We start from the raw sequence: 12,824 nt of genomic DNA, 5'->3' as shown, positions 1-12,824 counted from the left end.
CATTAGCAAGTGATCAACATCTCATTTACTTGCCACGGAAATCCTCCCCTCCTCGACGTCACGGAGCAAGCATGGAAGATGACGAGACGGACAGCGGCTATGCCACTTCAGTCAACGAACACACGCGGGTAAGGTGCTCCTCTTGAAAGGATTATATCAGTTTTCCACCGAAAAATCCGTTCACTTGGGAATCATATGGTAATGTAAACGGAGGGTCGCTTGCATCGGCCCCATTCATTATTTTCGGTGTATTGTTTCGACGCGGCAATTATTTGCAGCTTTTCGTATGTTTATTGACCCGTCACATTGAACGTCATTTTATATCATGCTCTTTGTGGATAAAAGCGGTATGGATTATGATGATTAATGCTAACGAGATTTATAGGTACTAGAGACTAAGAGTACTTACATATGTGACCCGCGACAACGGTTTCAGGCAAAAGTCGCAAGAGCAAATTCCCTCCTAGGCGGGGTACAAAGATTTTGACCATTATTTTTGTCGATTTAGGTTTTTTGCCGAAATCGAATCTTTGATATGTTTTCTACATCTACATTAAATTTCATAGCATAAGACTAAGTTTTTCCTATCGAAAATGGAATTTTAAACACCCTATGTTGGATCGCACTCGTCAGTTTCGAGCTTCTTTCGAACTCCGCGCCAATATCCCCAGCGTTGCTACGGCGCGGGGTCTCGCATGCGATTGGCTGGTGCGTCGCATACATTTACATAATTCGGCTTTCGAGACACCAGTTGCAGCGTGTGGGGAATGCTTTGTCCTCGCATGCACGATTACACGCTCCATTGTTCTTGCTATAGTGGTTTATATACGTTCGCTCTGTAGTGCGTGCTCTTCGTTTGGCTTTCTATCCAAACTATTCTACCGCAATGTTCTACAACGGAAGTGAAACAAAAATCATGTAGCACGACATAACCGTGTGAAAAGAAAACTAGATATTCTCAAACTTGTCTACTTGTACAAGTAGTAGAAATTATGACAGCATGAAGGTACTGGAGTAGATGAGAGGAAAGGAGCGGTCACATGTGACTAATTATATTCAAATACTACACGTCAAGATCGCACCAAACTAACGAGTCGAGTTTGTTTGTTTGTTTTGATTTAATTAGCACCACCGAACAAAGCAACATATGCGTGTCTTGTAAAAACAACACAAACAGGAAGCGTGACCCCTGCCAGCACAAGCAATGTTCTGCCTTCAAAAGGGTTGCCAATGATATAGACAAATCAACCACAATGAAAACGCGATTTGTAAATGTGTGGATTCGCCACCGCTCCTGTTACATGCACACGGTCATGGCGTGTGGATGCCATTGCGTAATGCGTGCACCACACACATGTAAACCATACGTGCAATTATCGTATTCGCCATCTTGAAAGACGTACTGTAAACAAACCCGAGCGAAACGCATTGTTTTTCGGATCCATGCGCTGAGCTCCGAGGAAGGTGCCCGGGAAATTTGACTCTCTCAGTGAGCCAATCAGAAGGCGATGTGGTTGCTAGAGGCGGAGCTTAACATCGATTGGCACCATCGTACGGATGGGTGATTCTCCCCTCGTATCGACGCTCGGACATAGTCTTTGAGAAAGAGGTGAATCTTCAAAGCCTGTTTTCTCGCAATTTTGTCAGGCTAACAACTTAAAAAGTGCATTTTATTTCTCTTGCTATGCCCACTTATGGTGCCGGAGAATACAAGTGTTTTATATCAATGCAAAGCTTAGGAAATGGGCAATGTGATTCAGTGAAAAAATGAATTTTCAAAATTCCCGACTTTTGCCTGAAACCGTTGTCGCCGGTCACATATACAGACTTGCAACAGTCACAGACTGGGCCACAGATGGTTTAACCTCATCCTGCGCACCATAAAGCTTTTACTTACAACGTGTAGGCTCTAGAGTCTTACTTACAGAGTGTAGGCGTACCCTTGACCGAAAGATCGGTCTGTATCTGTCCGTCGGGGAATGTTCCGCGGAGACTGCGTCTGGCTTCACGGATCCCCTCCGTATACAGACCGAAGTCAATGATGCCAGCTCCTGTGTGGCAGTAGCGCACAGATCAAACGTTACGATAAACCAAATTTCAGACAGCTTTTTTACATTCAAACAAGTTTGACATGACATGACACATTATGCAGCAATATTTGGGGTTAATTTCTCACATTTTGCAATCGAAATACTCACAGTAACGCGGTTATAATGCAGAAATTTTATCCATATCGCAACATCGCCGTTCGCTAGCTGTAGGACGCCATTTTGAATCTGTAAACCAATCACATGCGAGGTACTTTATTAAGTAAAAAAACACGTAGAAACTACCTCGCATGTGATTGGCTAATAGATTCATACTGTATGTTTCTGCAGTTTGAACGTGACGACGCGACGGGCTGGTTGATGTGTGTTTTGCGTTGAAAATTCGACCGAAATATTGGATTATTCATTAATCTGGTGAGTGTAGTCTATTCTTGAATAGTTGATTTAACTATTCAAGCTTAAATTTGCCGACCTAGGGCCGTGAATTAGACGCAATCGAGAAGGGTGAGGTACCTCACCCAATTTTCCATAGAGACAGTGGTTAAGAACATCCACACAGCAATGGGTACTACAACCTTCCGTCTGTCTACGGAGGACGGCGTTAATGGCAAAATACAAAAGAGTCCTCCGGACAGACGGATCTTTCTGTCTAGGCGTACCCTTACTAAATTATGCAAGCATTGGCTATTCTAGACCGTCTAGGAGTAGAGCTGTCACCAGATTGTATTCCAGCTTAAGTATATGATGTCCTATGAATTACTAGATATGATGCCAATGGTACATTTAAAAATGTTTATTAATTTCTTTTTTTTGGGGGGGGGGGTTGATGAACAACAAATACAGCATAGATGCACTTTTGTTTGTATTCAATTTGTGTTCCACCTCGGTGTTCCACCTGTAGAGTAACATAACTGATCACTCACCGATATTTGAATGAAGCCTGGATACTGGAAGGGTCGATATCAGCTTCAACCTCCGACGTTGTCGCCAAATATGAAACAAATGTGTGAATTGCATATTTTAAACCCCTAATGAAATAAGCTCACAAAACTGCAAAAGTAGGCTAAACCCTAAACCTAATCCAGAAACCATATTTTGATAGTATACATTTTAAATGCATTAGTGCTGACAAATATCAAATATATGATTTCACAAACAGTACTCTGATAGCTGTAGCGGCAGCAGTATCCATAATGTTATGTTACGACTTACTTGAGACTTCAGAGTTCGAATGTATACTTGTAGGCCTATATTGCTATAATAATATGATTTTACTCTGAGGTCACATAAAGACTTTGCAGTATTTTGATAGCACAAACTCAATGTGGCCATCATTCCGCTTAAATACTAATATTGATCATGCAATGGTACTTGCTTACTGTAATTTGAAAGTTAAAAAAAGTGATTTACACCTGGACTCTGTTTGGTTTGACATGGATAAATGCACAATTGATTGCTCAGAAATAGCGCTGTCAAATGTGATTTTTCAAAAAAAAAAAATTCTTAATCAGCTTCTTGTTAGAATTTCACAAACCTCCATGTACTCTAATTTATAAATTATAAAATCTTATTACCAGATTACATAAGAATCAACTACTGCAGAGAACTAAATCTATTACACTGTTCATTAATTGCAAATTACCAATATCATGCATCATTTTGCTCTTTGGGTTCGTTTTCATTTGAACGTTATAATTTTAAGTAGAAGCAGTCATTACATTGCAGATGCTCGAGTAGATTCTAGACTTGGAAAAGTAGGCATATGACCAGGAATAAAGAGTGGAGTAGAAAGGCAATAAGACAAATCAATTTTATTTCATCAAGACAATTAAAGGAAACCAAAGCCCAGATATGGATTGAGTAAAAGCAGCAATATTACTTTGTAGTAGAAAACCACAGTAGAAGTTTGAGGAAAATCAAAAAATCAGTTCAAAAGAAAGAAGACGACTACACTCCATGACATTTTTGGACAACAATATAAAGAAAATATAAAAAAGAATATAATTTCTCATGAAAAGTACACATTTCATCAACTTCTTTATTTAATACTGACAAATGTACATGTATGTTACTTAACCCGTTGAGGATGAGTCCTGAGTTTACTTGGGCAGGTGTCTATGGGAAATGCATATTGTAGCAAAATCAGTCTGTCCTCAACGGGTTAAGGGAAATATTATCACTTCTGCTTTCTGGCTGGTTTAGATTTATAGAGGCTATTTCAGTCAAGCATGACCAAAAATATAGTCTCGTAGTAATCATTCATACACAAATGCAGTGTGAGAGTGGCCTATTTTCAACACAGATTTGTCCTTTTTTTCTTTTGAATGTGATCATCAAATTCTGTGAATCCACATCAAAATATCTCATTTTGATATTTCTGATAGCTTCAGATGAATCCATAATATAGAATTGCAAAAGCAAAATGAAGGTCTGTATATCTACATGATTACCACATACCAAGTATGTTTTACTCTCTGTTTAAATAGACATCCATGTAAAATTGAGTTGTTCAAATGAAACCTGCCCTCCTTTAGATGGACCTGATTAATTGTGAGACTTCAGGAGTTGGCGAAGGAAATCATTTTTGCACTCTGATGTATCATTCATAGTTCTAAGATGATCTCCAAAATACAGTGCTCTATCATTCAAGCATCAATTGATTTAGCCTATTTTTGTTTAAATTGTAAGTAATATAACTTTAAAGTGAACTTACCCATCATTGCACTTGTAACAAATATACATGTACACTGTATATCTTCTTTTTCCTTCTTTTATTTATTTATTTATTTATTTTTTTTTTTTTTGTGGTGGTGGGGGGGATCGAATTTCTTAGAGAGAAAACTTGACTCATTCTTACTTTTTGGGTTGTGAATGTGATTACAATATCCTCCTTGCTAGATGACTTCTTAAAGGATTTGTTGAGAAATTGTGTATCTCAAACTACTCTTCACTTCGATATACAGTATATGCATAAGTTTGTCATTTTACAAGCTATGTATGTAGGCAGTCATTAATTTCCTAAGGTCTCTGTCACTTGAAGCCCATCTGTTGTTTTTTTTTTTTAAATAAAAAATGGCATGAATTATTAAACATTTTAAAATATTAAACATTAAATATTACAGATGATGATCTGTATTATGTACATACATTGTACATGTATGTAGTCAATTGTGTACTTCAGGTATGTACAGTATGAATAAATGAATGTATATTATAGAATCTGTCTATTATGGCTATGGGGTACACAGATCAAGTGTCTACAAGAGACGTGCTAATACCATAATCATGATGCTTTGACAATAACCATAGATTATGTAAATTTGGGGATCGCTGTGGTCATACATTTATTTTATATGATGCCTTTATTTTCTCATGTGGGTTTATAGTACATTTGCTGAACTTGTACTATAGTGTATGCCATTTTTAGATGTCATTTTGTTCTGTGTTTTACTAGTACTTTTTCAAGTATCATTTGACTGGTTGGGGCCCAGGATTCTAGAGCCTTGCAGAATCATTGTTCTGTTTCTTGTTTCAACAGATGTTGGAGACAGAGAGAATGACCACCCATTCGGATATTACTGGCTCACCTTCAAGTAGACATTCCATAAAGAACCTTAGAAAGCCATCATCATTACAAGTCAAACTAGGTAAGCATGGAGAAGCTCCTCGATCTGTAGAATTATGTCAACCATGTTATTGCATGCCAGAGTGTGAAATGTCAGCCAGTGTATTGTGTACGTAGATGTAGAGTACAGGAGTGTACATTGAGCTGTATTTGTGATGGCATGTTACAGATATGGTGTAGAGGTGTTAAAACTAAAAACAGTGTAGATATGTAATATGGAAGTTGCATGTACATGTAATTAGTTTTCCAGCACACAACAGAGTAAATCAGCCAGTCAGTGATGGTACAAATATGTACATATTGTATGCTTGCAACTTAAAAAAAAACAACAAACAAACAAACAATCAAACAAACAAATGTTTGATTATAAGTTCCTTCAATGCATGGTTTGCAATGAAGCTCCATTAGAATTAGTATGTGCCTTAAACACTCAAATGTAACTTTTTGTGATATTAGGATACTGAGATTTACAGCAGTAGTCCGTGGAAATCCAGTACTCTCGACTTTGTTTCAGAATATTCAAAAATTTTTCAAATGTTAATCAGTTAGAGGAATGTTAGATGGGGTGTATCTTTTTCAAGTAGGTATTTCTTCTGACCATGTCTAGTTTTCTTAAGTTTATATCTTTTGTCCCACAAGTTTATATGATTTTCAAAATGGTTTTTGATGTTTTATTTCTTTTTAAAAAGCAAAGTCATCTTATAGGGAGCAGGTACTTGAGTCACGTAAGTCTTCTTTTTCCCCCTTTGCGCACATATTCAAACTGACTTGTTATTAAGGATGTTCTATCAAAAACTTTTTAAAAAATAGTTATCACAAATGCATGTTCCTGGATTCAGTTATTTTCATCATTTGGGGATTTGTATTTTTATATAGACTGCATACTTACATATCATTTATCTAACACCTTTATCATACCGGAAATACAAATGTAGTTTGATATAGATTGGGATTATCCTTTTCTTGTCATGAGGGAAGGTAAACTGCATGCACTTTTCATCAGTGGTGGTTGTAGCTGTTATAACAGAAATGATACACAATAGTCCTTTTGAATTACATATTTTAATTCTAGTCATTATGTATCGTTGTGAAAGGTTACTCATAGAAACATTATTATTTTTATTATTTTTTTTTACTGGAGTTATAAAATATTCAAAGAGAAACTCCACATTCCAGAGTTGGCTTTTCATCTTTAAAGTCAAGTTAAATTAGCAAAATAGTGAAAGAAAGCTCTATCAAAATCATTCAAAAAAAGATACAAATGAAATCATTTAAAGATTACAATGCTATACAAGCTGCTTGTACTTAATGAAATACTGATTTGATATCAGTCATTGTAAATCTTCAATGTTTGTTAGATATCTTGATAATATCATCGTCACACAACTTTCCCACTCTTTTTGTTTTTATTTAATCCATTTTAGCACCCATACATGTACCTACCACTTTCAAAAAACTTCACTTCTATACCATAGTATCTCTTAGATAGATTCTTGCAAGTGGTACAATGTCTTTTGATAGGATAATATATATTTTCAAATCAATATCAAGAAAGGAAATTTGGTGAAACGTTCAATAATGCATTAGTGTCTCCTTGACAACAGCTTTCATTTGCATAGCTTCAATCCACTTGGGGGTGGGTCTTTCAAATAAAGCATGACATCTGAAAACACATCAGTTTTGACTCCAAATGCATACAGTCAGTACAATTAGCCCTTGTGCAATTCTTTACTTTGACCTGTGGCCTCGGTGAAATAAAACTACACCTTGGCTTAGTATGCCTTTTCCAATCCATTCAAAATCATGTACTATTTATATAATTAAGTTAATAGTAATACCAAATCTTTCAGCAGTCTTGGAGTAATGTGATAGGGGGTAGGTTTATATTCATCATTCATCACTAACATCGATTTCAGCTCATTACTTACATGTCAATGTGACTGAAAATAAATAGTATCATTGAGAGGTATTTGACATTTCTTTGAAGGTGCAATTTGAAACTTTCAGACAAGACCCCCCCCCCCAACACACACACACACACACACACACACACACACACACATGCACACATGCACACATGCACACACACTTGTACCAAATAGATAAACATGCAACAAAACAGACAAACAAGAAGTCCATTGACTGTAATAACTACATTTCTTGGGCTTTCTATTAGAAGGAATTACAGAATGAAGAAGACAGTGGTGTACCTGGTATTTAAACCTCTTGATGTCATCCACTTTGGAACATGTGCTCTCCATTTAGAGATCCTGTTTGGTATAGGGCAAGCAGTAGTTACTAGTGGTTATATTGGATTGTACTGTTATTAAGTACTACTTAGTAATCCTTTCAAAAATGACTGCATGTCCACCGCTAGAACACATTTCAAACGCAAATGCTCATTTTAAATGCATGTGCATGCTTTTTGAAAACTCATCACATGGGCCAATATAAAGAAAACATATCTAGAATTACACATGTTTTCATGAAATGATATTTTTGGCAATTTACCCTTCAGATATGTCAGTATTAAATGGAAGGAATGTGTACTTTTTGTGTGAAAAAGATTCAAAATGTACATAATTCTCTTCTGTATTTTTGTTACATCACATTACGTATTGACTGTTGTAGCCCTTTAATTTGGCAATGGTTGCTAGTGGATACAAAAACTTGAAACTTTTAATTGAAATTTCACATTTTCCTCAATTTTAACTCTGCATTGTTTTGGGTAGATTTCACTCATTTACCTATGTACGTACAAAGTTGACACCAAGTTCATGCAACTTGCGTAATATTGTGAGATAAATTGGTTGATTAAAAAAAAACAATTATTGAATTCCTTCTTGATAGCAAGCTTTTGAAATTGTATCTCTTTCATAATCATTATTATGATTTCTAATACGATTGTTAACAGTTGTGATTAACCATCTGTATAACTCATTGCCACTGTCATTACATAACAGTATTTTTTTATCACCTAACAATAATTTAACTATAATATAAGATTTTTTCTAAATGTAGATGCCATCTATTTGGAAACAATGTAAATTTTACAATTTAAGCAAGTTATATAATGGTTTAAAGGACAAGTTCACCTTCATAAACATAAGGATTGAGAGAATATAGCAATATTAGTAGAACACATCATTGAAAGTTTGAGGAAAATCAGACAATCCGTTCAAAAGTTATGAATTTTTGAAGTTTTTGTGCAGTACCCGCTGGATGAGAAGACTACTGCAGTGTATGAATAACTTAGATGTCACATGCGTACAACAATATAAGGACAATATAAAGAGAATTTCACAAAATTCCATCTTTTGAAAAAAGTACACATTCCCCTGACTCGTTTCCGATAAATGTTATGGGTAATATTATTCCCCCTGCCTTTAGAAAGAGGCAAGTCAATTGCTCTTTTATTATGCAAAAAAAGTGAAAATATGTTGAATTTTCTTTTATATTTTCTTTATACTGTTGTACGCATATGACTCACAAGCTGTAGTAGTCTCCTCATCCAGCGGTTCCAACACAAAAATTAAAAAAATTCATAACTTTTGCATCGATTGTCCAATTTTCCTCAAACTTTCACTGATGTGTTCTACTAATATTGTTGCATTTTCTCAATCCTTATGTTTATGAAGGTGAACTTGTCCTTTAAGCATGCCTACTTTGTATGTTACAATGCCATAAAGAATGGTGTAACTAATACCTAGTAGTAGAAGTACTGTACATTGTACACATCAAGACAGCTGAGGTGCTTTAAAAGTAGAGAGGTTGTAATCTATCAGAAAATAGTGTTTGAAAACATAAAAAAACAAACAATCAAAATAAATAGGCTATTGGAGCTCTACATACAATATGTTTGCAAAGGACCCATATTATGTTCATGGATTTTCAGATTATGAATGGGCAGCCATGCTTTGGCATTTAAAAAAAAAAATAGGTTCAAAGTCTCACCTGTTATCACATACCCAATAAAGATGTGCATTTTTAAACATGAAGGAGAGGATAAGGCAATCGGTATCTGTAGGAATGTTTAATTTGTGACTTTAACATCCCTTTGTATTGATACAGAAACTGGATGTGATAAAAATTGAATCTGATAGGAAATATCATTATGTCAAGCAGTCAAAGGTTATATTTTGTTAGACTACCATCAGCTGTTTGGGCATATTTGTAAGTAGTATAACTGAAGGTGTGCAGAAGATTGAAACAGAAATTTATGCATATTCTTAGGCTGAGAAAAGTCTTTATAACGCAATACATTGTACCCTTCTTTTCCCATTTAACCCATCTTGTCTGCACAGAGTTCTTATAGATTATCAATTCTAGATGCATATTTCAAGTATTTTTCCTTTTTTTAATTTTTTCTTTTTGTCTTAGAATCATACAGTTGATGTAGAGATTTCAAAATATGATGAATAACAATGAATGCAAGCAAAGGCATTGTACTTTTATTGATCAAACTTCGAGTTTTAAATTATGAACTTCCCATTTTCAAATTCCATGAATACAGATCCCATTTCACCCACTCAGTAGGAAAGGGGTAGTCCTGCCTGAAAAGAAGATCAGAAAAAAAAAAGTGCTGACTCTAAGCTGAGCTATCACATGCTCAGTGCATTCCGTTTTGTAATGACATATTTACCCGAATAGGTAAACTGTGAATTTCTTTGGAACGGAAATTTAGTATACACCCATCAGGGAATGTTAGCAATATGGTTTGTACAAATTGTAATTAATAATGAAAGTGCATTACGTTGTCTGGAGACTTTCCAAGGGAATATACTTCTGTTAAGGGTGCTTGCAGTATGAATATAAGACAGTCTGGCACAAGGCCAGCTGATAGGGCAGCAATTCTGCATGATCAGAAGAAATGAGAGGGAAGGCAGAAGGTTTCAAAGTTGATAGAACTTGGCTAGCGCTGCCGTGATATGTAACAGCACAGTATCTTCCATGGCAACCGTCTTTGGCTTGAAATCTCCACAAATATTTGCAAGCTGTCTGTCCCACTCTCCCAAATTAAGAGTGAAGATGGAAAATATTGGAAATATTTTCATCATTGCTTTTTAGCTAGCAAATATAATACTATATCTCTCCTGTTGAAAAGGCTGTACTGTATTCATACATCAAATTCTTGAACAGATATTTGCAGCTGTCTCCATTTACTTATTTCAGTTCTTGCATGTGTATCTTCATCGTGTCATTTTTCCTTTCGTCTTGATGAGATGGATTTTTAATTAGAGCATAACTTAACCGAGAAAGATAAAGAAGGATCAGAGACGATGTGTTGTTTGAAAGTCATTTGATCAGAGACTGACTATTCAGATGACAGCATGAGCTACTTTTGATATAAAACATATAATAGCGAGTCTTATTTTTTTGCGAATCGGGACTTCCCAACAATTTTGCAATAAGATTGCCAGTTGTGATGTGTAAGATCAGTATCTGAAGAAGATCATTGAATACACATAGCCTTTTTTTTTCAGAAAAGAAAATTATGGAAAAAACAGTCCGTCAGCTTTAAAAGTATACATGTATGAGTTTGTTTCATGTTGGTTTTTCGCTTTGTGCTAAAAAGAGGATAGAAATGCACTTCGATAATACCAACTTGGATCTCTGAAATCTGTTATGGTTTAATGGATATGCACATAAACAGGAAAACTTCGCACATGTGATATAAAATATTATCTGTAATCCTATGATAATGCACTCATCAAATTGTCAAAATGCATGTGACAATGAAAATTATTACGTATCTAGAGGAAACCTTTCATTCCTATTTCCAAACACTTCTAGAATTCAGAAGTTTAGGCATTTGCTGTTGTGTAGTGACTTGCTTGGGAGATCACTGTTGCTGCAGCCAATATTTGTACATAGTGCATGTACATTATATGGCATATTATTTTGAGGTTCCATGACATTTGCTCCTGCAACAATTGCTACCATGCAATATATGCATGCTAAGCCAAACATAAATTCTACTCACAAACATAACCCTAACCCTCATCCTTATACTCACATCAAACTAAACACCTAACTCCCTATCACAGCCCTAACCCTAACCCAAAGTTCTTTGAGAAAATAACACTGGAGCAGGAGCAAATGTTGTGTCACCATATTCTGCAAGCATGATATTTCTTAAATCTGGACTTGTGAGTCAAATAGCAAGTGTGTGAATTCGTGACCAAGAATCACAGTGAGAGACTGAGAAATAAGGGAACTATCTCTTTTCAAAAGAAAACTTAGGATTTTTTTTTTCTGCTTGAAGAGGATAATTGTGCAGTGCATAATTGTGTTACATGTACATAAGGCAATAGTTTGGCAAGTTTTTAATTTCACAAATTACTCATGAACACTGTATATCAGACAACTCACAAAATTTGCAAAAGGGAAAACACTGCAAGATATACATGTGAAGAGTTTTTTCGCAAAAAAACAATAAGTCCATTTTTGAAGATTTTGAAGTACGGTCTCTGTCACAAAGTACAAAATAATACCTTTTAAATGATATATTGGTCACTACATATAAAGGTACATTTTTGAAGTTATGGTCAAAAGAAGCAAAAATTTTCTTATTATTCTCTGTATTTTTCTTGACCTTTAATCACAAATATCTCCATTTGGCAAATATGGACTTATCGGTTTTTGCGAACAAACTCTTCATGTAGAGAGTGTACAAGTTGTAGTACTGTACGTGGTACACACAATTTGTTAAAAGCATGGCTCACGTACTGTGTGACACCCAAATCCCATAGTGTATCAGAGCACAGGCAGCCTACAATTGTACATGAATTATGTAGGTGATATGCTTGGTAGCATGGCAGCCACTATTTGTACAGAGAAACCCCTTTGTGACACGCTCGCTTATACCAAGGTACCACTTTTAACGAGACGAATTTGGCGGACCTGATTTTTGCACTAGTGTATAACATTTAGCTAGTCTCTAGTTTAACTAGATAGTAAGTTTACAACAAGGTACAGGTTGTAATGAGGTAAAATGGACAGTATTGGCTACCTTGTTATAACAGGGTTTCCCTGTACATTTGTGATAATGTCAGTGTAATGACTTCTCACGTTAATTGTGATGGACTGACTGTAAAGTTCAGAAGTGCAGTGTGTTTTTTGCTGTGCATATTTTTCAAATGAAATTCATT

The 12,824-nt window shown here is 35.6% G+C and overlaps 1 protein-coding gene across 4 annotated transcripts in view; it reads left to right on the top strand.

The window, feature by feature from the left end:
- The window catches only part of LOC139719146 (protein FAM219A-like), a 122,110-nt gene continuing 109,286 nt past the window's right edge, over positions 1–12,824 (top strand). Inside the window, exons 1-3 of one of the 4 annotated variants that reach the window (XM_071630576.1) lie at positions 1–128; positions 5,587–5,695; positions 6,363–6,398. In XM_071630576.1, the coding sequence (XP_071486677.1) occupies positions 72–128; positions 5,587–5,695; positions 6,363–6,398 (202 nt within the window). In that variant the 5' untranslated portion in view covers positions 1–71. Of the gene's footprint in view, positions 199–5,586; positions 5,696–6,362; positions 6,399–12,824 lie in introns of all 4 variants that reach the window. The other 3 variants (XM_071630578.1, XM_071630577.1, XM_071630579.1) reach the window with 3 other exon arrangements.

Source organism: Diadema antillarum, unplaced genomic scaffold, assembly GCF_040938485.1.
Source record: "Diadema antillarum isolate AM-2024a unplaced genomic scaffold, OU_Dant_1.0 scf00000105, whole genome shotgun sequence".
In the NCBI taxonomy this organism is placed as follows: Eukaryota; Metazoa; Echinodermata; class Echinoidea; order Diadematoida; family Diadematidae; genus Diadema; species Diadema antillarum.
This window is presented reverse-complemented; position numbering and strand designations above follow the sequence as displayed.